The 27,876-nt window shown below is 40.1% G+C and overlaps 1 protein-coding gene across 2 annotated transcripts in view; it reads left to right on the top strand.

Moving 5' to 3' along the window:
* Window positions 1-26,302, top strand: part of insc (INSC spindle orientation adaptor protein) — a 60,440-nt gene extending 34,138 nt beyond the window's left edge. Inside the window, exons 3-13 of one of the 2 annotated variants that reach the window (XM_088006558.1) lie at window positions 4,481-4,847; window positions 5,079-5,131; window positions 7,194-7,317; window positions 7,653-7,766; window positions 15,679-15,804; window positions 20,329-20,500; window positions 20,645-20,823; window positions 20,941-21,007; window positions 22,150-22,305; window positions 23,799-23,875; window positions 25,535-26,302. In XM_088006558.1, the coding sequence (XP_087862684.1) occupies window positions 4,481-4,847; window positions 5,079-5,131; window positions 7,194-7,317; window positions 7,653-7,766; window positions 15,679-15,804; window positions 20,329-20,500; window positions 20,645-20,823; window positions 20,941-21,007; window positions 22,150-22,305; window positions 23,799-23,875; window positions 25,535-25,663 (1,564 nt within the window). In that variant the 3' untranslated portion in view covers window positions 25,664-26,302. The remainder of the gene's footprint in view (window positions 1-4,480; window positions 4,848-5,078; window positions 5,132-7,193; window positions 7,318-7,652; window positions 7,767-15,678; window positions 15,805-20,328; window positions 20,501-20,644; window positions 20,824-20,940; window positions 21,008-22,149; window positions 22,306-23,798; window positions 23,876-25,534) is intronic. The other variant, XM_088006559.1, reaches the window with a different exon arrangement.
* Window positions 26,303-27,876: the final 1,574 nt, after the last annotated feature.

Genomic DNA, 27,876 nt, shown 5'->3' with positions numbered 1-27,876 from the left:
ATTACGAAAATAACTGCAAGATATTGAAAGTTCCAGTTGTTATCGATAAATGGGCAAATATATTTACTCACGGGACATTTAAAGAACTGCATACAATTAAAATAAATCAAAAATATACAGGCGGAGAACTGAAACCCAGGGCTCAAAGGGTTAAGACATAATCATCAAAAAACAAAAGAAAAACATCAAACAAAGGCATATTAGCGAGCTTGAACCACTTTCCCCGGCCTGCAGCTACCTGCAGCAGTGACAGTGATGCGTCGTGTCCCCAGGATCCCGCCGCTCTACGAGATAATAGAGCCGCCGTCGCCTGACCCTCGCTTGGCCATGCATGTATCTGTCATTCCCTCTAAGCCGTAGCACACCACTTCCCCTCCTTTGGAAAACAAAGCGGTTATTATTTTGTGAGGGTGATGTTTTGCTGCTCGTCGAGAGTCGGAGGGGGGTGTAAATCAGAACGGGTTCATCCTCATGTGAGACGGGTTATGTAACTGAGAGGGATGACGAGAAACGGTCACATTTGATTTGGTCCAAACAATGAGACTCTTTATTCTGTTGCCTGCATCCCCGTCCTCGAGACTAAATTTGTTTTTGTTTCATTATTTTGTAGAATCAAGGATGACACAGAATAGTAAATTGCATTGCGGGTTTTCAGACTCTACATTTTGTTATGCAAAACACACACACACACACGCACACACACACACACACACACACACACACGCTCACTGTTTAAATCTATCCATTAGGCCAAAACCATAAAAGCCATACTTTTTGTAGAACACAAGAGAAATGTTGGCAAATTATCGCGTTGGACGGGAATGTGCCCCTTACCGAACATGTCACTCTCAGAAGAAACTGTTGACCTAGGCACTGCTTTTTACACACACCTTTGGAGGACTGTAATAAAGTATAACATTTCCTTCCTGATCACCCTCAAAACTTTAACCAAACATCTTCGTCTTCAATAAGGCTGAAGATGAAGATGAAGGACAGAAGACTTTCATGCAACGGCTCAGACTCTAACGCCAATATCACCGTCTGTAGTCCAAGGTTCTAAAGAACTGAATTGGCATAATAGATAATAAATTAACAGATAATAAATAATACATTTCTATGTTGTTGAGCTCTTGTGTCATACTGGATACCCATGGTACAAAATAATTGGGTAGTAAGCAGTGAAGCCATGAGCTGCAGCTAAATTTGTTGATTCTGTCTTTCCATTGTCTGCTGTTCATGTGTTGATAGACTGTGTATTTTACCAGTTTGTTTGAGTTTTTATTTGTTTGAGTATAAGTCACTCAAAATTACTCAAAAATGCTATAAAGAGCTGCTAATTGTGAGAGAACAGTGGGGTTTTTTTTTGTGGAATTGTAGGCAATGAAGCTAGAGTACCTGGAGAAAATCTCATGATGAACTCAGACCAGCTCAGTCTAAGGCTGAAAGAACACTTCTCACCTCTCCATGGTGAGAGGTAAATCCTAAATACCAGACCAAGATTCTTACCTCATGCAGAATTGCTTAAATATGTAAAATGAGTGCTGGTATATTTGAAGCCTGACAATTGTTTCACTCTTGTTCTGCAAAAAGGCAAGGCTGTAGCTCAGGATCGAGCAGCAGATCAAGAGGACAGTCTGAAGCACAGCAGCAAGAACTAATACAGGACGGGTTTTAGGAAATCTCTGAAAATACTCCAGCATCCAGAGTCTGTAACGGTGCTTAATTAAATACTTTTGAGAAGACCTAAAAGCGGCCGCACAGGGCCACTCGCACTCCACCCTAATTGAGTTTGATCACTTCTGCCAAGAAGAAGAAAAGCTTTAAGAGGAAAGCTGTGCCAACCCTTCCCCAAAGAGACCTGAGGCCGGAGCTGCCAAAACGTCCTAAACCAAGTACTTAGCGAAGACACTTATATAAAGTATGTTTGTATAAAATGCCACTTCTTGTTAAGATGAGTCTGAGAGACAGTAAACGCTGAGAACCTGCAGCATCTCTCCACGTCCTCTTCAGTTATGATGGCGTCGAATGATCAAACCCTTGTGGGTAGTTTGACTCAAACCATGAGTCACGTCTGTGTGATCGCTCCACCGCAAACCTCGTCAACTGGCATGGTTTACAAGTGTTTAACAATATGAAGTGCAAAAACATCAGAAGGAGTCACAAAACAGAAGTGGGGCTCAGTTTTCTTTGACAACCAGGATCATTCAGGGAGAAATAACTGTTCAGACAGCAACTAAAGGTTGAACCTCATCCATTCTCAGGGGCTTCCATTGTCACTGTGAGGCCATTTACCCCACTTAGTACAACAAGCTCCTTTTAAATGACCCTTGCTCCCCGTAACGCTGCGTCCTTATTTATTCCACTCCACATTCACAGCTTATTGGATCTTTATCTCCTTTCTAGCATTACAGATTAAATGAGAATGTTGTTCACCAAAGAACTTTCTGAAACTTCAAGCTGCAGTATGTAACTTTTAGAAACAATGTTTTTATATATGTATATATATTTGTTAAAATCGTCACCGTGTTGTCACGTAACAACATGAAAAAGATAATCTGTGGAAAAAAAATCTGTGGCGTTTATCTTCCTCCTTCCTGTTCTCCTACTGCCATCTGCAGACCGTGTCTGGTCAGAAACAACCAATCAGAGTTAGGGGGAGGGTCTTAGCGCTGTCAATTGAGCTCATGTACACGCTTCTCAATGTGGTAATGGTAAACAGATAACTTACTGTTATAGACATGTGACATGTTAATGTTTGCGCACAGCGCTGGGAGGCGAAAAGATGATTTGTGAAAAGACGAACAATTACAAGGAGATATAAAATAAAATAAAACAGACTAAACACCAAGAAAGGCATTAAAAACATGTATGAAAGTGACAAGATAAGATACCTCATTTCTTCTAAATTTCGTACTTTATCATGCTGCTCACAGACGTGTTCAATTTTGTTCAACGATGATTCATCCTCCTGCCACCGATTTTTGCCGTGTGATGACATGTTTCCAGAGACGGCGTAGCATTACCCAAACAGCGCAGGAAGAGGCCAGTGAGCAAAGACAGCGAGTATCCATCTTCATTAGAGAACCTCCTCTGTTGACTCAAAGCAGGGCCGGCCGCTGTGGCCATCGATCCAGCTCCTTCCAGGAAGCCTGGGGTTCGCCGTCCCCCTCTAAAGCCTCTGGTCATTAGGGTCAGCGTTGGGAGAGATTGAAGTGGGGGGGGAGTGTTTACCTGCTGGAGCTGTCGTCTCACCAAGGAGTTGAGCTAACAAAAACAAAAGCTAGCGAGTATTGACGAAATTGACCTGTGATGCACGCATTGATTGCTGCAGTTTGCGACGGATGTTTATGGTTTCTGCTTTTGATGGAGTTGAGGGGAACGAGCTGCTCATGGCTGGTTATAGTTTGCAACCAAGAACAGTTTGTTTTTCTTTTTTTGTGGTTGGCAAACCTTTAGTTCAAAAGGTCCACATTCAGAACAAGTGAGGATGAACTTTGTTTCATTAAACGTCCTTAAAACCTAAGCATTAAAATTAACTTAAAGGGGCAGTATTATGTATTTTCCAGCCTCACAGGACAACAGGACAATCAGGTAACTATGTCAACTTCAGTTGTTATAAAATGCTATAAATATCAAATATGACTTAAAAGAAATTTGACTTAATACTTTAACACCTTGAAATTGGTGCCCCTGTCTGTTTAAAAACTCCTGACGTTTCCGACACTCCACCTTCAGGAAGTCATCATGTTTACAAGTGTTGGTTGGAGCACTGGACTGACAGGTAGCTCCTATAATGAGCTACCTGCATAGTTTCACCAGGTGTTTGCTAATTGCTTCTGGCTAGTCTGAAGGAACTGAGGGAGGGAGAAGGGTTGAAGGGGAGAGCTGCTCAGAGGCCCAGAGGCGGAAACTAAGAAACTTAGCAGCTGCAGATCTGAGGAGGAGCTTTATCCTCAAAGTTGGACAGAGCAGCCCTCCACTCAGCTCCTTCAGACTAGCCAGCAGCAATTAGCAAACACCTGGTGAAACTGAGAATCTGATGAGCTCATTATAGGAACTTCTCAGTAAAACATTTGTAAAATTGTTGTTAAAGGGTTAATGGAGGAGCTATGTTGTGATGACTTCCTGAAAGCAGAGTTTCAGAAAGAGCAATGGTTTCTTAAAGAGACAGAGATGTCAAGGTGTTAAATTATGAAATATTTTTTTAAGTCATTTTTGATGTCTCCAGCATTTTTATAACAACTGAAGGTAACAAAGGTCCTTGACTATGCTATAAAATGGTATCATGTGCTTGGAAAATACACACCACAGTCCCTTTAAAGGATTTCTCAAACGTACAACAATCAAAACACTTCAGGTCCTTTTTAATAACATTTCAACGTGATGTAAAGCTCAAAAAAGTAAATTCTACATGAAGCTGTCCCATTAAATGTTTTTTTTTTAAATGTCTCAACAAATATCTTCATTTTTTTCCCTCCAGTACCCGCATGCAGACCCTGCAGGTGGACTCAGTCCAGCGGTGGATGGAGGACCTCCGCCACATGACCGAGGTGGAGTGCATGTGCGTCCTTCAGGCCAAGCCCATCGGCGTGGACGAAGACTCCCACCAGGGGGAGCTCATAGTGACGTCCGGGATCGGTGCGGGCGACCACGTGGCCAGGAACAACCTGCAGACGCTCCTCCGCCGGGCACTGGTGGTCAGCACGGAGCTGGGCAAGATGTTTCAGCGGCTGGAGAAAGGCCGCTGGCAGAGGGTCCACAGCACAGCCGTACGAGCCAACTGCCACGTGCGCTCGCTGGTCCACGAGTACAGTGCCGCCCGGAGCACGCCGCCGGAGATGCAGAAGGTGGCTGAGGGTTGACTTTGGTTTTCCACCAGAAACATTGATGAGGATATGATATGAGATTTTAAATACACATTCTGCATGTTTTATTATAAAGCAGAGAAACTTCTTTTAAATCCTTCATTTGCCCTCTACTTGGATTGTAGAAAATTGCAAACAGGATTTTTTTTGTTATGGCTTTCTTTCTTTTTGAAACACTTCTTTAAATGTTGTTTCTATTTGCTTTTTTTGCAGTATGAAAAATCACTGCTGGAAAAGTGCATGGAGCTGACTAACATCACAGAGAGGTAACAGACACACAAAAATAAATCTAAGAAAAATAAGAAAAAAGCAGAAAGATCTACATTCTATGAAAAAGACAAATCTTAAATGAACAACACATCAGAAATCAAATCCATTTACTAATTGAAGATGCAAAAAAGAGAAAACATTTCTTTATCCTTCGTAAAGCTCAAATCCATTTTAAAAAGTACATTTAAAAACAGAAAGTTTGCTTGAAGGGCTGTAAATGCTAAAGAAAATTAAATAAAAATAGAAACATGTTAAAACACACAAAACTACAATCGATTTTCAAAAGAGTCAAAAATAGAGCAGAGACAATATAGTAGCACATCCACAGGATCAAAAACAATTGAAAAAAGAAAATATTTTAATAGACACTTAGAAACAGGAAGTGGTTATTCCTGACGAAAGTTTAAAGGCAGTTCGTTTTAAGGTTTGGGAGCCTCAACAGAAAAATCTCGACCTCCCTGAAAACCCTTTGGCTGCCATGAGGACGCCGGTGTCCCCATTGACCTGCATGTGACCGTATTTGGGGTGACAGTTAAAGGGTTTAAACTTCTGCCTAGTTTTTGTGGCGACTAAACCGCAAGTGGGGCCCATTATTATCCAAGATAAGCCAGACTTGTTCAGTGTTTTCCAACAAAAGTGTCATAAACTTCAAAATATTTCCACTTCTATCAAACTGCAGTTACACCTACCATGGGCCAATTTGGGCTCTAAAAACTAGAACCTCTCCACAATAAACAAATCGAAGACGGACGGTTTAAGTAGCTTAACTCGGCTAATATTACAGGCGGTTTCTTCAAATTCAGTATGAAGCGCCACTTTTAATGACTGCTGCAGTGGAGCGCACTTTAACTGTTCTGACCTGCTGTAAATGTGATCCATAGCCTGACATCGGCTCCTGGCACCGTTCCTGGGAAATCTTAGCCCTCCCATCATGGGCAAAGGGCCTCCGGTTCATTAATATTCTTGGGTTTGTGTGCTTCTTGTCTTTTTTTTTAAATTCCCACCTTAGAGTCTGTATTGGAGTTGAAGTTATGAAGGCCACTCTGTCATGATTCAGGACTTCTTCTGAAAACGAGCCGCGGCCGACGATGAGGTCCAACGTTGTGTCTGAAGGTCTGGGGATGAAGTCTGTCTTTTTCTCCCAACACCTTCCTTCTATTTTATTAATCCCTTTATTTTGTCAGAATACAGCCAATATGTCTTTGAAAAAATATCTGCTAAAATAAGTGTTACTTTTAACATTCTGATTTATTTTTTAAGATTTTCAAACATAGAAAATCATTCAACTTTTTTGCAAAAGAGGATTTTCTTCTTCAGGGTGTTTATATTTGTGGAAAACAGCAACAACAACCAAAGATTGAATGTATGTAATTGGTACTTTTAATGTCAATTTTGTGGAAATTGAGTGGAATTGAAAAATATGAAAAACTGTTAAACTTTCATTTTTTTATTATGACAGTTCATTATTTGACGGAGCAGTATTGTGTAAAATTAGCTTTTTTGAGTTTACCTCATGTTATTCTCTCACCACAAACATATCTGGAGTGTTGCTTTGATTATTTCATTCATGTTTGAGAAATTCTTTCATTTCCCTGTTAAAGGGTTAATACAGGAGACATGTTGTGATGACTTTCTGATTTCAGTCTCAGAAAGAGCAGGAGTTACATAAATAAATATATATATATATATATATATATATATATATATATATATATATATATATATATATAATTTTTTTAATAAATGTTACATAGTGCCGCTTTAATGTAAACTATATAATGTAATGGTTTAATGCAAACTGTCAATTCTTCTTTTTACAGATTTTTTTCACTTGCTGATGATCACTAAAACATGGGATTGAGAAACGTCATCTCCATCTTATAGAAATATAAACTGATGTGTCATGTTAACCAGAGGTCACTTCAAAGTACAGAAAATTAAATAAATAAATAAATAAATAAATAAATAAAATGTGTTTTATATAATTTGGAATCAAACAGTATTTACTTAATTTTCCCCATGGCTGTGTGTGAAAATATTTGAACGTTTTTCCTGCAGGTGCCTTCACACAGATGATGAATTCTTCCTTAAATCCATGAGGGAGGCGATCCACGAGATCCTCACCGACGTCAGTGATTCCTTCAGCAACATGATCGACATGGCGCTGGCCAACGAGATCCGGGTCGGTGACTGTTTATTTACCTGCGTTCCAAAGCTTTACCCGTCATGCTGACTTTATAGTGACAGAGTAACTTTAAGCCACAGAGCAGAGAAACAGCAGCAGGAGCTTCATGCCTGCAAGTTAATTACAGGAAAAGCTGGTAGAGACTTGCAGCTGTAACTACAATGAGTGGTTAAAATGGTTTCCTATGTGTAACACCGAAGAATATGAGTAAGAGAAATATCTAATGAATGTGATTTTAACAAGTCGTACCTTTATTTAAATTCATCCCCTTGTCGTCAGTCTGTTTGCCTTCTGTCACCCAGAGGTGACCTGAAGTCTCCTCTTCCTTGCAGGTTCTGATCAAACAGATCGAGTCGTCAGACTGCGTTCAGACTATCGGCAGCGCCATCAGCAACCTGCTGTCTCTCACCCAGGACGGACCCCAGCTCTGCAGCATCATCGCCAAGGTAGTCCGGATAAACCGGCGCAGCCGATAGGCTGAGCTGCTCAGAGGGGTTTACCCTGATAGGTTGAGATTAGTCTCAGAACTGGGATCTGTGGTGACTCACCGTTAGCGAGTAGCCACCAGTCAGACCAGAACACAACGCCGCCTCGCTCTTTCAGTACCAGATAAGACAAGACAGACCAGACAGCATGTCTCAAACGACCATTAGTTACCCTGCCTGCTTCTATGATTCCTTCGATAAGACTCATCCTGATGGCCACACACACACACATATATATATATACCTGCACGCTTCCCTTACAGCCAGATTGCGAGATCAATACTGTCAGCTCCCATTAGCGGTGGACATAGATCACAATTGCAGTTTGCACACATGCCTTTACTTGCCCATCCACTCATATTTAACTCCCTGTGCAGTGCTGCTGACCGAACCGTCAGGTGGGGGGGGGGGAGGGAGTCCGGCCGCTGGTGGCCGCTAATGAATACCCAATACAAAACATGTCCACCTGCTATCTGAGCTAATTAGCTTCCTGCTGTCTGTCACGCTAGCTCTCTGAAGTATGGATCATCTGCCTCGTGTCGGATCTCTTCGTCACGTTTTAACTTTACTCACCTGCTTGTTCGGAGTTTGTTGGCTGGGAGGGGGCAGAGTAAATCTCCGTCTCTATAGCAGATACACGCCGGGTGGCGGTCGGTGAATGTTACTGCTTTGAGGAATGCTGGATCGTGAAGCGGAGGTGACACTTCCCAAGGGAAATTTGCTAGGAATATGTGATCAGGAGTTAAGTTGGTTCTTTTGGTCCTTTTAATCAGTTTTTCTCAAAAACAGATTTTTTTGTTGAATAGCTGCTTCGACAGGATATTTCTTTTTTATAATCAACTTTTTCATCATGTTATGTTATTCTCTCATCCAAAAAACATATCTGGAGTGTTGCCTTGATACTTTCATGCATGTTTGAGAAATACTTTAATCTCCTGTGGCAACTATTCATCTGTGCTCCTCCAGACTAGCGGCAGCAGCGATTGGCAAACACCTGGTGGAACTCCGCGTCTGCTGAGCTCATCGTACAAATTACGTCTTAGTCTGGTTACTCCTAAGAATGGCTGTAAATGACATCAATGGACAGCACAGGGAAGCATTGTTGTCATGACAACTGAAGAAGGGTCAGAAAGGGTAGGAGGACAGAGGCAAAGTTAAATTCCTTTAATTTATTTTAGATATTTCCATAACAAGTGAAGGTAATGTAGTTACTTGATAGTGCTATAAAATGGAACTATGTGGCTAGAAAATATATAACACTGGCCTTTTAAATATGTCTGTGCAGAAACACACTAAAATATGTGTTCTGAATATGAGCAACGAACGAATAAACAACTTTAAATATGGAGAGAAATTCGCCAAAATGTCACACTGATCATCCTTAATTGTCAGAATTGCACTTGTTACATGTTGGAGCAGCTCTGTTACATTTTAATTATGATTTTGAGGGCAGCGTTGCATATTTGGGTGATTCTTTCCTCTGGTTTTGGATGCTGTGCAGCTGGAAGGAAGTTTACTCTCACTTTTTTTATTTCAGTCCAATGCTTTGATGTGTAACTGTAGCAACAAAGTATTTGTTTTTTACAACTCGGAGCAACTTATTAGCATCTCAAAAGCCAGAATAGGACTCAAAAATCCCACCTAGACAGGAATTTAAAGAACAGCACCAAAGCAAATGAGCAGAGTGTTGTCATCCAGAACATGCTACTATGGGATCATCTCTGCTGGACAATTCGGCTGTTAGCATGTCATACACTGCAAAGACACAAAATCTAAGTTTTTATGTCTAGTTTCTAGTGCAAACCCGTTAGTACACGTAAATTAAGACAAAAATTATTTGAAAGTAAATTTCTTGCAAGATGTATGAGCTTGTTTTAAATCACTAATTCTTGAATACAAATTACAAAGGACTAGTTCCATCTATAACAAGACATTTTATTTGTTTTTTCTGAAGTGGAACTAGTATTTATGTATCTGAATTATTGACTATACACAAGCTTATTCATCTTACTGAAAAGTAACTTTTAAATGTTTTTTTGTCTTAATTCAAGTGTGATACGATATTTACACCGGAAGGTAGAAAATATTCTTGGTAACATTTTGTGTTTTTACAGTGCAACAGTCATACAGGCTGTCATATAGCAACTGTCTTCAGTCAGAGGCCTCTTCAGATGTGTTGCAAGACTGACTGCTACCGGAGATCCTCCCTCCCCACAGCACAACCCTTCACAGCGACTCTTTGAAGTTACTTGAAGTTACGATATTCAGTTTTCATTTGGGACAAATAAAGAATTTTTGAATTTTACTGAATTGAGTTATTAGAAGACACGAAGTCAAGGCTTTGCTGCCCAGACGTTTCTGACTGCATAGAGCATGCCAGCCCACCATGTGGTCCCTCCTTCAAACAAGCCGTTTGTTCAGCGTCGCGTCATCTCTAAGGAAATTACTTAAACTCTCACTGACAAGGTTTCTGCTTGTAAATCTTGTTCTAAATCACCTCTTTTCCTGCCAGCGAGCTCAGCGGAGCAGAGAGGGAATGATTCATAAAACTATGAGACGGAAACAAATTTCACGCAGTGTGGGCCCGTATAGCTGGGGAGACACGGATGGAGACGCATGAAGTGTGAGCAGAACAGTCCTCCGAGGGATCCATTTAGCGAATGAGGGTGAAATGGGTGGAAGAGACGGGGAAGTAGCGAACGAGAAGCTCAGCAATCTGTGAAAAGTGGGAGATGCTCAGAGGGAGAGAAAGAGAGAAGCAAAAGATATTTCCTCTAAAACCAGCCATCGTCTGGCTTTATAGTAGCAGAAATGATCACTTTTTCGGTGATATATGGGGCCACATTGCAGATTTGCTGCTGGAGTTCAGAAATATTTCCAACACATCCACTTAGATTGTTTTACCTTAATTAGAAAAAGGACAGTGAAAGGAGGGGCGGGGGTAAGGATAAGAAGAATAAGAGTCAGAGCGAAACTGGCAAGAAACCAAACTATAAACTGTAAGCTAGATAGGATTTACAGTTCTGGTCAGAAGTTTACACGCACTCATCGTCGACATAAATATCCTAACAATTTTGAGCTCCTTAATAACGGCAGTGGTCCTAAAAGAGTGAGTAAAGTTCAGTTATTTTGATAGCATGCATTTCCATTCACAGAAATGCACTGGGAATAATTATTTGATGCCTTTCTGAGGAGTTTTCTCTGGGACTAAAGTCTGGAGATTAGATTGTTGTCTTTGTTAATCTGATAGATCTTTAGCGAAGGTGTTACTCGTTTATTGTGTTTGAGGTTGTGACTTTAGAAACATCAATCTCCAGGGTAATTCCTCTTCTGCATGAAGCAATCTGATATGTGACGAGAAAACCATGAACAAGTCTCGTTTTGAGTTATTTACAGATTCTGAAAGTGTGGATTCTTAGCTTTCTGATGACATCAAATAAAAATTAAGACAATATGACCATTTAAATGTTGGCACTTTGCAAACAGGACAGGCCTCAAAGTTCCAGAAGAATTGTCCTCAAACCACCTGTTGGTGTTAGCAAAGACTTTTCATTTACATTACTTTATATTAATCCCACCCCCAACATTGACTGTCAACTGGTACAAATTGGGAAGTCATGCCAGTCGAAGGCATCCAGAGAAAAGGTGTGTCTGGTTGTAAAAATATATATTTTTAGATGTTTTCTGCTTTTGTTCCATTTTCCAACAAGGCTGTGAGTTTATGTTTCAAGATGGAGACGTTTCAAGACGTTGCCTTTGTACAACATGTTAGACAATGTTTTCTTTCAGCATGATGCCCATTGAAAACTTCATGGTTTTTCCACCAAGTATTGATTTCTGAACTCTTCGTGAGTTAAAATATTAATGATGTTGTTTCTAAATGGATATGAACTTGTTTTCTTTGCAGTATTTGCGGTCTGAAAGCACTGCATCTTTTTCGTTATTTTGACCATTTCTCATTTTCTGCTAATAAATACTTAATGTTTGCTTGGAATTTTGGAGACATGTTGTCAGTAGTTCACAGAATAAAAGAACAATATTCATTTTACTCAAACATCACAGAAACTGATCATGGTAAGTGGTCTCTTCATTTTTTCCAGAGCTGTATGTCGGATACAATTGTATAAAAAACATTTCTGTAACTTGATGTCTGACTCAACGTACTTTTCAGTTTATACTGACTTGATTTCAGTGATTTTGTGTCCAAAACAACCCATAACATCTGATGCCTTTTCTCTTTAGTGCAGTTATTTTCAGTGGGGATTTGGTGATAGCTTGACTCCAGACAGGCGTCTGCTGATTGTTACGATACTCACAGGAACTGTAGACCTTTGATCACCCTGGAGATGATTGTTGCCTCAGTCTTTACTATTTTGGCCCTTCTCTGATCCATTAAACTGGTAGTTTTTCATTTTCTTCCACGCCTTTTTGGTTTTGGCTACCAATCTAAAGCCTCTGACATCACTGCAGTCGTCTGAAACAACCAACTAGACCTCAATGTTTCAATATTAATGCCTTACAACCAGGATGTAGAACATCTGCTGCCTTCGTCCCTAAAACACAGCGTGCTGTTTGGACACCTGCTCTTTCACATAATCCGGCTGTACAGAATCATCTCCATGCACCTTGAGACAGCCGAGTCTGTTAGTTCCCCATTACTCATCCACAGCTGGTAGGAAATTATTTGAAATGTTGGAATATGATTTTAACCAGAAACAGTAAACCGATTTGGGTAGTGATGTGGATCTGGTTTTATCATGTATACCACTACATATACATACATTACCACTAATGTATGGGTAAAAGCCCAAATAGCAAGTCATACCTCGAACACATGGGTTTTATAGCAATCCACAAGACTCTGGTGTAACTCCAGCTGGGATGTGTTCCTTTCAATTTGATTGGCTTCCTGGCAAGGCATTGGCTTTAAAGCATGGCTCAAACAAATTTAAAGAGGCTGCAGGTCAGCATTTTGGGAAGACCATCGCGTCCTATTTCTGTTGGAATCTTTAATTTTGATGAAGAAATTTGAACCGTCGGACCCAAACTGTTCCCCCCCTTCAAATGAAACGAATCCTTTAAGCTGGACTGAACTTTGCAGCTGCTAACAGGAACAAGCCAAAACTTTTCCTCAGAATAGATTTAGCTGCTTCCTGCATGCAGCTGCAAGTTAAGCAAGAAAAAAAATGTGATTTCGAGGAGACCAAGAGCCAGGCCTTTCACCTCAACGGGGACGGAAAGAGTTTTTCAAAGTGAGGCAACTGTGATGCTTGGTGTGTTACTGTCAGTGATGCCTGGGCCCGGTTTAGAATGAGTGGCATAATAATAATGAAAACAATAATATGATAATGGCGGTAAGAAGTGTCTTTGCAGCTATACTAATCAGCCCCAACCAGAGCTCATCATGATTGATTTGTGAAAGCAATTAAAACGGTACAACATTCAAGGGGTGAATACTTTTCACAGGCACCTTATATCTTGGATATTGTGTGGATAAAATTACATAAAATATAATTCAATTTGTGCACCTTTATTTGTCTTTTTGCAAATCACCATCTGCATAATCTATGAGAATGAAGTCATATGAAAATAAAGTTATAAAGTTACGAGAATAAAGTCAAATTATGAGATTTTTCTTGTAATGTATTAAAATTTTAATATGATTTTATTATGGCTTTGTTCTCATTGTTACGACCTTATTCTAGTATCACTTTGAGCTGTGGTAGTAATCAGCCACAATGGGGGAAAAAAATCATATAAAATCCATTTACTTGCTAATTATGCTTGGACCAAAATGAACATCTCAAATATAATCAGCAAAAGATAAAAGTAAATCTATTTGGAAAGAAAAGTTTTCCACCTTTTATACACACTAAAAAATAAAACGAGTCCTTTTCAGATCCAGCTGGATCGTATTTTTACTACTTTTTTTTTTTTTTTTTTTTAATATCTTCTGCTTTCATAGCGAAACAACAGGGACAAGCCTGGGCATCCTGAATCAGAAGCCTGAGCTTTTCTACAGCGTGTGTGACGGCGGCGACAGTCCTGCCAGGTAACGCAGAGCGGGACTGCGTAGGCAGCGAACAGGGAAGAGCGGTCAGGCTGGAGGGCAGGATGATTAACCACTCCAAGCCTCAGCAGCACAACCCAGCACAACACGAGACATGCCAGTCCAGCATAATGGCCTTATTAGGATAATGGTGGTAGTTACAGGCTTCGTCTTCCTCCAGGTAATTCCAGCCGTGTGCACGGGGGAATACAATTCAGTCGCTCCCAATCCGTTTCGACAGAGGGACGCTTTCGCACTGAACACGGAACGAGTGAAGAAGCTATTTTTGTTTGTTTACACCAAGCAAAAGAGAAAATGCCCGCTATTACGGACTTGCAAATCTATTTTATTTTATTTTTTTTCTCAGCTAGCTGGTTTCCATTCATGGGACATGAATAGTTTCACTTGTTTCAGCTGACATCGGAAATTGCAGGTGGGATTTGAGAGGTTCTGCAGCTGGCGGGCTCGCCGAGAGGAGCCGGCCAAATCCGCTGGTCATCTCAGGTCCCTTGGACTCTCCAGAGCTGAGAGCGACGCTGCTGGCTCTGGAATCCGGGTAGCAAGGAGCAATTTGACGTGTCATTTTGTCCAATTATGCACGTCCACAGGACAAAAGCGGACGGTGACGTGTGGCGTCTCATTTTGTTACGAGAAAGTGTGACGTCGGCTCTGGAGAGGAGGAGACATTTAGTTTGAGTTTGAGGCTGAAAGTTTTCCCTCTACTAGCAGCACCTGTTATATAACGCTGAGTATTACTTTTGTACTAAGAAAAGATTTAAAAGAACAAAATATAATTACAAAATTAAAGTCAGATTATTACAAAAATAAGGTCGTACGAGAATAAAGTCGAAATATGAAAGTAAAGTCAAAATAAAATGAGAACAAAGTCATAACAATACAAGAATAATGTCATTAAATGTGAATAAAGTCATAATATTACAACAATAAAGTCATATGAGAATAAAGCCAAAATAATATGAGAATGAAGTCATAATATCGCGAAAATAAAGTTTTTATTCCCGCGATACAGTCTACTCTAAAGTATACTTGTAACACAGAGGCCACTTTTCTTAGTTTCTCTTCAAGATGGGAACGACAAAAGAACATGAAGAAAATCAGATATTCACTAATTCTCATACGTCAGGAAATGCCAACCAAACAAAGCCGATTTCTGGGTTTTCTATCAGTGACTCAGTCAGAAACCAAACCGTCTGAAGTTTTATTCGAGGTTGCAGGTTGGAAAGAGACGACAGGTGTCGCAGGCCGTGGAGGTGTGAGGCCGGCGTCTCTTCAGGTTAACACATCCAGACAGCTGCTACACAGGCCACGTGGGAATATCCTTCGTTCTGAATCTGAAGCATCACGCAAAGTCGCATCCTGAATGCAGCACAATAGGACGCTTGTTCTCTACAGCCCCCTCACAGCAGATCAGCTGGCAGGTTTGCAGAAGATATAATGGGAAATTCACTGCAGGGCAGTAACTACAAAGTCCATAGACCTGAATGAAGCAGTGAGTGTTTTCATTAGTGGGTCGTCTGTTTACAGACTAAAACAAGCTTCTCTCTAGGACATTTTATAAACTTCCCAATGACCGCAGGAGATAAGCACCAATGAAAAATAATTCTGACAAAACGGTGAATGAAACGTAACCTTATGATTATGAGTAACATATTTTATCGTTGCCATCTCATTGATTACTGCAGCTGATAATCAATTACTTCAATACGCATGCAGGTTCAGTTTCATGAAGCGATTGGCCCTGAGTCTTAACAACAGTCTTTCTTGACAGCTGTAGATGAAATAGTGTTTTCCATTTGCATACAGGAAGGAGCTGTGGTGGCCCTGTTCAAGATCTGCAGGCAGGACCGCTTCAGAGACCTCTACGCTCACGCTCTGAGAACGGTGGCTTCCATCTGCTGCGTGGAAGAGGGCATCAACCAGCTGGATAAGGTACATCTGTCTCTAACACACAGTTTCCTTTATCCGCTTGTGAAGAACATCTTCTCCATCTGTTTTATGGCGTGTTCAAAAGAATGAAGTCTGAGTGACTTCAAGCCCAAACTCTACTCTACACTACATATCTTCCACTTATTCAAGACAGCGTCATGGGAGTAACATTCTCTCATTTCTCTCTTTAGTTTCTTATGAATCTCATGGTAATCCTAGGTCAGGTGGGATTGAGGGAAGTCTAAATCTGTGGAATATGTTTAGAAATCTTCCAAAGGGCATTAACTCTGACTCCTTTCGATCTCACTGGATCTCCCGCTGGATGATGACACTCCTACCCTTAACTCTACAGATGGATGAGGCCACCCTACAAAGGAATGGAAGAATATTTTGAGTGCTTCAATCCAGGATTTCATTCTTTCAGTCATGTTGTATCTTTCATGACCATAAGTTAGGGGTAGCTTATATTTTTTTAGCTCAGTTATGTGAGTATCACTGCCTCTCCACACTTATATTGAAACCATCCTAGCGTACGCTAAAGGTCATTGCTGGAAGACATCAACAGAACTACCTCATCTGCAAAACGTAAAGCTAGATAGAAAGATACGGGTCTAAAGGATGTTTTGGGCTTCTGATCCACCTTGTCTCATGCTGTAGAAAATGGTTATGGGCACGCCTTGGTGTAAGCAAGTTGAGATGTCACTGTTCCATCCAACCTTTGTCTCACGCCTCCCTTCAGTACTTTCATATTTGTAGTCATTTGACTTTCTGAGAATGAATTTCCTAATGCGTTTTATGAAACCCTGCTGTGTAACTTTCAGACAATGAGAAAGACAACATCTGCTATATGATGACTAGATGAAGTGAATGTCTGTTTACATGACTCCTGGTCAGGCCCTGTAGGACTTATTCATGAGGTCATTAGTTAGAGCTTCTGAATGCTAAGCTGACAGGTCAAACACCAAGACCGTACTGAGCTGAATTGTCCAACCCTGTTGGCGTTTGTGCATGCAAAGCAAAGAGGGCGTGGCAGGCAGAGAGAAAGCTAATGAGACATCCCTTATTGTCTGTCCTCCTTCATTCTCTGCGGAGAATACGACCAAAAATAAACAGCAGCCGAGCCGGAGAGACGAAACGCAACATGATCCCGGCGAATAATGATGCCGCAGCGGTGTCTGTTGGTGGAAAGAGCAGCTGGTAATGGCAGGAGTTATCCAACTGTGAAGACGCTTTGTCGCGAAGCAAAGTCCGCCCTGGATTAGCAAGCCAGTCCCAAAGGGGGAGCTGTCAGGCGGGTCTGAGCTACGGAGCGCTACCCGCCGATCGCTCAGGCTTGAGAAAGACACCTGTCTGTGTTGAGCTAGGAAAGACCAGGTGTAGAGAAAACTCCAGCACTTACTGCCGTCATTACGATGCTACATTGTGGAAAGTTCCTCATTGATAAGGGATGAAAGGAAGAAAGAAAGGAAGATGGTGGTGTTTGGTTTGGAAGTTTGAAGCTATGTGGACTTTACCAAACACCAGCTGTGTTGCTATGGTTACACTCTGTTTCTGGTTTCAAGGTGTACCAACACAAACATTTTTCATCATGGTGTAGTCCTTTTAATGGCATGCCAGAGGAAGTGTCAGAGTGACATCACAGCCCCACCCCCACCTGTTGCTGAGGACTACCAGTTAGCCGGCAGAAGATGGCTGCTGGGCTTACAAGAAAGAGAAATATGCATGTTTTGGAAAATAGTTTAAAAACAGACAGTAATTATGTGGAAAATAAAGGCATGTTTGCTTTCAAAGTGCTTTACATAATCATAAAAAATCACATAGTCATCAATTATGAAGCAAGCAATAAACATTACATTTAGTCAAATGCCATCATCAGAATTACTGATCAAGTTCCAGTTATTATGAGTGGCAAGGTGAGTCTTTAGCCTTTATTTAGAGGAACTCAGTGTTCCGGTAGTTCTGCAGTTTGCTGGAAGTTTGTTCCAGATCTGTGGTGCATAGAAGCTGACAGCTGCATGTTTGGGTCTGGTTCTGGAGATGCACAGCAGACCAGAACCAGAAGACCTGAGAGGTCTGGAAGTTTGTTACCATGAAAACAGGTTTTTAAGGTATTTTAGTACTAAGGCAATAAGTGATTTTTAAACTAACATACAAAATATCCTTTTGTCTGCAGTTATTTCTCAAGTATCTGTGGAAAACAAACATTACCTAAGTTGACTAAGTGAAAATGCTGCATTACTTTTCATATCCTGTGTATATTGTCACAGACTGAAGCAGGCAGAGCATATTTTGTTAAAGTCAAAGGCCTGCAGCTACAACACAAACTTTTTTCTAAGATAATAACGTCAAAACATAAAAATATGTTTTGTCTTTGTTATTTCCTGATGCCAAGCTCCCAGGTTTACGTTGCGCCAACTTTCTTCTAACTTATCTGGCGCGTCTGACGGTTATGTAAAGACGACTGAGCGAACAGATTAATGCAGATACATTTACTGTCCTGTAAGCGAGGAGCTGGGGGGAACATCCAGTTTTACGAAGGAGAAGGGAGGAGGGCGGTCCTGTTGGCGGTGGGGTTGGGGGAAGGATGAAACCGTAGATAAACGTGGGCGTGGAGAGCGAACGGTTCCACGTCAGTGGGCCGCTGTCGCGCGGCGCTGCTGACGTCCGCAGAGACAAAAATAGGAAGTTGTCCTGTGAAGCTCGGCGGGCTGATGCTCGTCTGCAGATAAGACTGACAGGTGTGGAAGGCTGAGAGTTGACAGCCGGCTCCACTTGAGATGTTTGTTGGTAAACTTTCAGTTTTCAGGCATATCTGGTTGGAGGCTGCTTCTGGTTCATTCTGTTCCCAGATGAGAAATGTGACTGCTGCTGGGACCACAGCAGTGTCAGAAACAGCTAATTAATATGCAAAGCTAATTAGTTTTCCCCACACGTGTGTAGGTTAACCCCCCCAAAAAATGCATTTTAGTTTATTCTGCTGTGTTTTGCAGTGTGTATTCATTCCAACATTTACATCCACGCAGAAACAGTTTATCATTGAGGTCTAATACAGGCGCAGGTTAACAGATGTTTGCTGGTGCGCTTTAAACTGAACAACACTGCCCCCTGGTGGATGACCGGTCCTAAAGCATGACAGCCTCAGGAATCGGCTCTCTGTAGGGATTCCTAAACTGTTCCTTATCATGGCACCTGAAAAAGGGTTAGCTTCTGGAAGCTAAGCCCATTTCCAAACCCACAGACAATGCTACAAAATATGTAAAGAAACATCAACTTTTAGAATGTTTCTTCTCAGTTTTATTCACTATTGAATAATTATTATATTTGTTTAACAAAAATGCTGCCTCATACTTTCTGATTTTAGATGGTCATGAGTTCTTAAGGGGTTTTTGCAGCAGTGTGAGAAACTTCTTTTGTGAGAAACTTGTCCGTTTTGAAGCTGCTAGCTTGAAGAGCTAAGCAGCTTAGTAAATTTGACTGGGAGCCAATCAGAAACATGAGCATAGAAAATAACACTTCATTAACTTATTTTAACTTATATTTTATAATAATGACTTATAAAACTTATATAAAACTTAGAAAAAAACTTTTTAAAAAATCGAATTAATATATTTCTTGTGTTGTTTTTTTATTTTTGGAGTTTAAAAAAAATTGCTTTAACTTATCTTTCCTCTAGCATTCTGAGGCCTCCACAGCGCCCCATGGTGGCCAGAGTCGCTACTTTGAAAGATACTGCTCTGACATCACTCATGAAAGTAAATGTTGAACTTTGCTAAAAGTATTTTTTCACAATCTTCCGTGTATTTCATAGGACTTAATAAAGTTTAGTCTGAAGTGTTGCTCAGAACCTTGTTGCTGCTCACATGTTGGTCTAGTAATTGGTTTTAAAGTCTAGACCTGTTGATTAGTTGAAAGTTTTTAGGATGACCGTCCGCAAATGAACAGTGGGTTTTGATTTGGTTTCTTTAACCTGAAACCTCAACAGTGAAGGTGTTGCTGTAGGAATGCTTGTTTTAAAGAGGCAGTTTTGCGCGATCCGCTAATCTCCATGATAACCACTGATACCATTGCAACTGTGGCTGTCCAAAACGCCTGGGCGGACCTCGCTCTGCCTTCGAGGAGCCTCTGTTTCCAAGCTTCAGAGTTTTCACCTCACACATCAGCCCTCCCCCCGCGACTCCTTCAGACTAGCTAGCAGCAATTAGCAAACACCAGCTGAGCTAATTATAGGAGCTTCCTCTCAGGGCAACGCTGGTTGTGAAAGGGTTAATAGAGGAGCCATTTTGTGATGACTTCCTGAAGGTGGAGTTTTAGAAAGAATTTCTTAAAAAGACAGAGGCCCAATTTAAGGGCGTTAAATTATTAAGTCAGATTAATTTCTTTTAAGTCAGATTTTTTAAGAAGTCAAGGTAACAGCTTCTTGATTGTGCTTCAAAAATGATCAGATGTTGCTGGAAAACACATAACGCTGCCCCTTAAGAGGCCAGTTTCCCACTGACCTAGTCAGGTGTGTTTGTGACCGACCTGCAGGTGGACGGGATCCTGTGCCTGGCAGACATCTTGACCGATGAGAGCAGTGTGGAGGCTGCCCGGGCCGAGGCTGCGGCTGTGGTGGCCCAGATCACTTCACCCCACCACACCTCCACCCAGCACCTGGCCAGCTTCCTGGAGAGCATGCACGACATCGTCACAGCGCTCATCAGTGAGTGGTGACGCCAAAAACAATCTGCATCAACAAAACTTTCTGTTAACACTAAAAAATGTCTATTTGTTTCTCAACAATTTGTTGCAGCAAATGTTGATACCTATTTAAATGACTTAAATAGGTTGCTGTTTCCTCTCCCAGAGCTGTGCGAGAGCGCCTCCTGTGGCGAAGTGTTCCTCCTGGCCTCTGCGGCCTTGGCCAACATCACATTCTTCGACAGCATGGCGTGTGAGATCCTGCTGCAGCTGAACGCCATCCACATCCTGCTGCAGGCCTGCAAGGACCGCCAGAGGGTGGACACGCCCTACTCCAAAGACCAGGTACTGGAAGCAGCCGAAACGGGCCCCAGCACACACACACACACACACACATATACACGCACACAGACACACACTATTTACTCATCTTTTTTTCCTTTTGCATCACTTCAACTTCAGGTGGTGACAATTTTGGCAAATCTTTCTGTTTTGGAGTCGTGTGCTTCTGAAGTCTTGCAAGAGCAAGGTAATCAGATTTACTGCTGCGGTTTCTCATTTCTGTTTACCATGTTTTTATTTTTTTGTTATTGTAGACCTGGACCACAAATCACTTGTATCAATGAATCCAATTTTTGGTTTCTGAAGATTTAAATTTTGGAACCAATTCATTTCTTGGGTTTTCATAGTTCATTGTGATGTCAGGGCGGCCATCTTGTTTGACAAGCATGTTCCACAGCTTCTGTTTATTTGAACTTTGAATTCAGGTGAATTTTACAACAGAATGTTAGGCTAATATTTTTTACTTTAATTACGAGAATAAAGTCATAATATTACAGTTGTATAACAATGTCAAAATAATAATACTGGAATAAAGTTTTAATACTACCAGAATAAATTTAAAATAAAAATCTTGTGGTAAAAAACTAAAAAGTAAAAATGGGTCACCGTTGCATCTTTGATAATGTTCCCACTGCATAAGTAATTCCCTCTTAGTAAACGTTCTCAAATCAAAATTTTAAGAATTTTTTGTGAATTTTTCTGTGTGAAATTAAATTTTTGTAACAAATGGAGAATTTCTTTGGGATTCATTTTATATGCATCTCTGCTGTCATTCAGCATGTTGTCGTTTTCCTAAAAAAATGGCCCAAGTTGTTTCTTTTTTACTTACAGTTTTTTCTACAAAAATAATCATCACCTTCTTATTATGAAAAGATCATTCCGGCAAAAAAAAAAAAAAACACTTTTGGCAAAAAATGAGTTATGCTGCTATTTTAGCACAGTGATGATATTAAAATATGGAAGTAAATATTAAACCCTCCTGCAAAAATTTGTATAAAAGAAATATGTGCTAAAACATTCACATAAGCTGAATGAATGGAGTGTAGTTATTTTTTATTCCACCAGAGGGCAGCACCTAGTTATATTTGGGAGTTTGCCTGACAAGAGTTTGAGTATTAGTTAGTAACTTATCTATTATTATATTTGTTCTGCTCATAAATTATTTATAAATAACCAACTTCAAGCGACCTGAAGCATTCCTTATGTTTTGGGGATTGATTATTTTCCAAACTGCTCCCTTTTATTACCGTTTTCAAAGTCTTTCTGCTGAGTAAAAGTGATGCTTCTGTTCTTTCTAAACGAGTCATCGTGCTTTTTCTCCTTCATCAGGAATAGAGAGGCTGCTGCTGCTGCTGGGGGAGAAACCGTCGTCCTCCAACCCGTCAGAGGTGGCTGCCTGCGAGCGCGTCCAGCAGAAAGCTGCGGTCACTCTGGCCCGGCTGAGCAGAGACCCCGATGTGGCCCAGACTGCCATCCAGCTGAAAGGTGAAAGGTCACGCCGCATTGGTTCTGCTCCTCCTTTAAAAAATAAAAACGGTGGAAAAAACACAGCAGGAAAATTAAGTATTTAAAAAAGCAGAATTAAAAATGGCAACTGCTCTCTGAGTCCAGGGCTAATGACAAACTTCAATGTTTTAAAAAAGAAAGGCACAATCAGTGAAAGAAACAAAGAGCTATGTAAACTAAGGCAAATGTGCAAAGATGCTTTTAAATGTGCCTCTTTTGTCACACACTAGTTATTATGCTCCATTTATAAAAACAAAAACAAAAAAAGCTGACTCATCTATGACTTATCACAATTATGACTTCCTGTCGAGTTTTTATTTTTTTTCCCTTCATGCTATAAATCAGTTTCGGTATCTTGGTAAACTGTGTGCTTTAGCCTACATGTATCAGTTTGAGCTTGTTTGAATAAGAAAATTCACAATTAATTCAAACATGTGCACTCAGTTCTTGTTTTAAAAAAAGTCATCAAATATGTTTGTTGAAAGTCAGTAAATATTGTGAAAAGAATAGTTCAAGTGTGTCAAATGTGATATTCATCACTATCTGCATTTCCATTACAAATGAGCACAAAACTTGTTAATATATCACAATTTTGCAATTGCGTTGTTCCTGTTAAATAAGAAACACAAGTAAAATTGTGAATTAGCTTGTTCACACGATAAGACAATAAAAAACATGCAGAGCCGTCATCCCACTTCCTCTCTTCTTCTTTGTCGTGTCCACCAGTAGTAACATCCTGTTGTTGATCACCTGACTCGTGATGCAGTAAAAAGTGTTTCTGTTGCAGTTTTGTGGAATACACTAAACTTGATACCGCCAAACAACCACCTCATCTTAGCACAAAAACATTTTATTGAAAGACAGTTATTTTTTAAAACACAGACATAAGTCACAAATGTATTTGATAACTCTGTACCATTACATCACACTTGTGACCAATAGCGTCACAAGCTAACAAACATGTATAAACAACACAACTTTAATTTGCTCAGTTTAATTAGGAGTATCGCAGAAAATCGAAAATAAATAGTAGAGAAACTGAAACTGACTATCTTGCTCAAACATGTAAATATAAACAGCAACAAACCTTCTTTCAAATGGTTCAGAAAGTGCAATTAGGAATTACAAACATAACGTAAAATAAATAATAAATTATGACGTCGCTCAGCGTACAAAACATAGAATTAGAGTGAATAGATCTGCCCTTGCGGATTGGCCACATTGTCACCAATATCGATGTATAATTTTTGTCAATATTGGGACCAATACAGATTTTGATATTGGACCAGTATGTCTCTAATGGAAATACAATTAGTGAACATAAAACTTCTGACCTGCTCTGAATGTCTGGTTTTATTTAAATCCTGTCCATTAGAAATGATAACAGACAAAACAAGCCACAGTGTTTCATGTCATTCTTAAGAGCTATATTCTTAGAAGTGAACGTGTGTGTGTGTCTCCACTGTGTTTAGCTGTCCCTCGTCTCATTGAGCTGTGCCGCTCCCCCACAGAGAGAAATAACAGTGACTCCGTTCTGGTGGCCTGCCTGGTAGGTGGAACATGTTGGCGGTTGCTTCTGTGCTTGTTCTTTCAGAGCTCCGAATGGCTTTCGAATGACCCTGTGTCCTCAAGAGAAATAAAAAGTCTTTCAAAAGATTCAAATTGCCTATTCCATTTAATGTCAGACATTCTCCTCTGTAGCCATAAAGGATCTCTGTGGCGTAGCGGTAGAATTATTTGGTAGATGCGCTGAAGATGGGTGCAGAGAGCCAAGGTCCAACTTAATTACTTATATGAGGCAATGTTTGAGGCATGGCAATATATCACGAGCTCGGTAACTTCAAGCCGAGATACAGAAGAGGCTCCGCATCGTCTTAAACGTGTTGAGTCGCAGAATGTATATAGAATAAGAAAGAGCTTTGTCCTCTTCTGAATCCATCGATCATAATGATTATGATGTGGTGATTTCAAGTGCATGTCGGCTAGAGGATTAATTGGGCTGAGAAATGCCCCTACTCGTCAGTCTTTTCACATTAATGCGATTCCATTTTATCCCTTTAGCCAGGGGTTTGGCGGTGCCAGCGCAGCGTCTACGTCGGCCTTCAAAGGACACACAGCTTCTTACAGATCATTTCCAACCTTAAAGTGGCAGTGTTATGCATTTTCCAGGCATATTGTTCCATTTTATAGCACAGTCAAGTAACTATGTTGCCTTCAGTTGTTACAACTTTTTTTTTTTTTTAATTGGGCCTCTGTCTCTTTAAAAAACTCCTGCTCATTCTGAAACTCCGCCTTCAGGAACTTAACACAACATTGCTCCTCTATTAACCCTTTAACATTTTTTTAGCACTTAGCAACAACCCAGAGGCAGAAGTCAGAGGTGTGCGCAACATAATCAATCACCCAGCCAGAACAAAATTATAAAACATAATTTAAGGAAGCTTTCATGCAGATAATTTGCCCCATGGAATTTTAATAATCAAGGTACTCAAATCATTCAAGGAATCATTATAGCCCTAGTCCCATCAGATCGTTTTTTGAAGAAAAAATGAACTCCCACTGGACCAAGAGAAGTGGCTTTACGTCGCTGTTTGTGGATGTGCATTAGATTTATGGATCTACCAGAAATGTGCAAAAAGGCTCCCAGTGGATCCTTTGTATGTTAAAAAAACAAGAACAAAAGACGCGTTTAACTGCGTTAAAATTTTTAATGTGTCAACACTTTAAATTTGTTATGTGTTAACTTAAGCATAGCACTTGATCAAAATTAACGTGCTAATAATAGATTTAATCCAACATGTTGTCTTTCGCTCTCATCCATTGCAGTTGTTTGTGGATGTGCGTCAGATTTACGGGCGTACCAGAAATGTGTGCAAAGGTTCTGGCCAGAACCTTTTTATGTAAAAAAAAAAAAAGAAAGTGATTAATTGCATGAAAATTTACTTACAATTAGCTTTGCTTAAGTTTTACACTTAAGCTAAGTGTTAAAATCTATCATTGATTAATCAAAATTAATTATAGATTTAAGCCAAAAAACACAAAAGGTCTGACTCTTTGCACCATACAGCCCAAGTTGTATACCTCTGTTTTACGCAAGGTTACAGAAAATTACGTAGTGTTGCTGCAACCACCCAGAACAGCAAGATGTCAATGTGATCTCAATGCGCAGCATTATTTCTGCCCATGTCTAATGCTTGTGTGTCTCCAGGCGGCTCTGAGGAGGCTGGCGGCAGGCTGCCCGGACAGCATCGAGGAGGCCGACCACCACCAGCTCATCAAACCACGGCTGGTCGACTCTTTCCTGCTGTGCTCCAACATGGAGGAGAGCTTTGTATGACGAGCCGCACATTATAGCCCTGACGGAGGACGTCATCAGAGCCATATCCACGCACATCGGTTTGAACTTTCAAATGAAACTTTGTCTGTTTTCGCCGAATTCGACCGTGGATTTGGCCGCAAGGAGTATGCAGAACACATAATTATATGCATGCCTAGAGATGAATGTACGGCTTAACAGGACCACAGACATTGTAAATGTATTCATTGTTTACAGTGCTTAAGGTTAAAAAGAGCTTATCGATTTATTCCGCGGAAAATTGAATATGCCAGTAATTATTGTGCAAATTCTGGATTTATTCTGTCACTGTGCGGTTTCTTTTTGTTCTTCTTGACCAAAGGTGTTTCAAAGATTGTCATTGTTTGTGTGATGAGTGTATTTTACCTGAAAGGTTACATCATTTGAATGTTTGTTTAAGACAGAGTCAGAAATATGAGGTGATTGTCTTGGTTAAAAAAATAATAATAATAAAAAAAGCATTGGCACATTACGTTATTTCCTTAAACCTATTTGCCATTAATTTCAAATATTACAGTTGCAGCTGCGAAATAAATCTTAAATTAAAAAAATGCTTTTTATTTATATAGATATACCATTATTGTATGCAATGCATTAAATAAAGACATTCTTTGTCAGAGAGTTGAATGTGTTCTGTTTTTTTTTGTTTGTTTGTTTGAGTGGTATATGTTTTTGGTTGAGTCGTTATAGTAGCCGATCACATACAGGAGAGAAACTTTTATTAGTTTGCAATCTGAGCAGCAAAAGGTAAAATGAAGAAGAAAGTCCCATTTCAGTAAGAGGTTGGAGGAGAGAGATTTGACTACAAGCTCAAGTATGTCTGAATGCTCTGTGTTTCATTGTGATTTTTAAAAAAATATTCTTAAAGTTGTAATAACATTTTCTTTTTATAAAACAATTTATCCTTCCTTTATCCACGTAAGACAAGACTATGTTTTTTGACATTTTTCAGGAATACTTTGCCCATTAATTAATTAAATCTGTTTTGCATTTCTGACTATTAAGTAGATTAAAAAGAAAAAAAAAACAGCAGGTAAGTCACAGTCATGCAAAAGGTAAAATAGGGTAAAAAAAAAAGTGAATTTGTATTTTTTTTATTATTATTATTTACTTGCAGAATAAAGTTGAAATATTTAGAATATAGTGGGCGTGGTGATGCAAAGGCCCATAAAACAACATTTTAAGTTCAGACTAAAACTGAAGATTAGCGGGATTTTATGCCTCTTTGAACAGGTTGGGATATGTCTGTTGGGCTACACAAATCAAATACATGACATTTGTTTTGCACAAAAATATTTTTTAGATTATGTAAATTTTGTCTGCTGACTTCTGCCTATTTTCAGAATGGGCTGTTTTAGAGCCTTGTTGCTTTAAATCCAAATAAGCTGCTGCTGGCCACACCTCCTGACTCAACCTTTAACTTTTATTGGCTGCAAACAGATGTGCAATAATACAACTGTACATCTTTGAAAAGCAGAGGTAGAGTCTCTTGCACAATCAACAAGAATGCACCACGTGGTTTCTGGATGGTAAGTCAACAGCAAAACACTTGTCTTTTTCAGCAGCCATTGTATAGTGAGTGCATACAGCGGTAAAACCGAGCTCAGGTTGGGTTGATGGGTAATACTTTATTAGTCCCACAAATGAGAAATTTAACATTGCAGCCAATACTCCACAAATTGCCGTTGCTATTAGTTTCCACTTTTGTTTCTATTAGCTTACTTTGTGTTGTTATTGTGATTTTGTGATGTTGCTGTGGGCTCTCATTGCTTCAAAAATCAACTCATAAAAGGCTCGATACGCTATTACTTCCGTAAACAATGCGCTGCTGTGTGACGTTAACATTCTACTTCTGCGCATGCGGGTCGCTTTCGGACGTAAACCATTCACGCAGAAGTCTCATTGCGGTTGGGTTTAATTCAGTAAGTATGAACGAAGACACACACACACACAGTAATAATAATTTCAGAAACGAAAATCAGAATTGAGCATAAAGAACTGCTAAGTGAACGAATAGCCGTAGAGGACAAAGTGAAGCTGCATCAGTTCCATTTCCCTCTCTGCTCCTTATGTTGCTAACTTTCGGGTTGCTTTGTGTAAAGGTATCTGGTGAATAAAAAGTTCTGCGCCCAACTCGAAAAGATATTGAACTGAGGAACAAGCTGAACCACCCAGCCTCCTCTCAACAAATTCAT

This window comes from Poecilia mexicana, unplaced genomic scaffold (assembly GCF_051168715.1).
Source record: "Poecilia mexicana isolate PSO_F unplaced genomic scaffold, ASM5116871v1 scaffold_6, whole genome shotgun sequence".
In the NCBI taxonomy this organism is placed as follows: Eukaryota; Metazoa; Chordata; class Actinopteri; order Cyprinodontiformes; family Poeciliidae; genus Poecilia; species Poecilia mexicana.
Note: the sequence above shows the minus strand (reverse complement) of the source record. Positions and strands in the feature narration are given on the sequence as shown.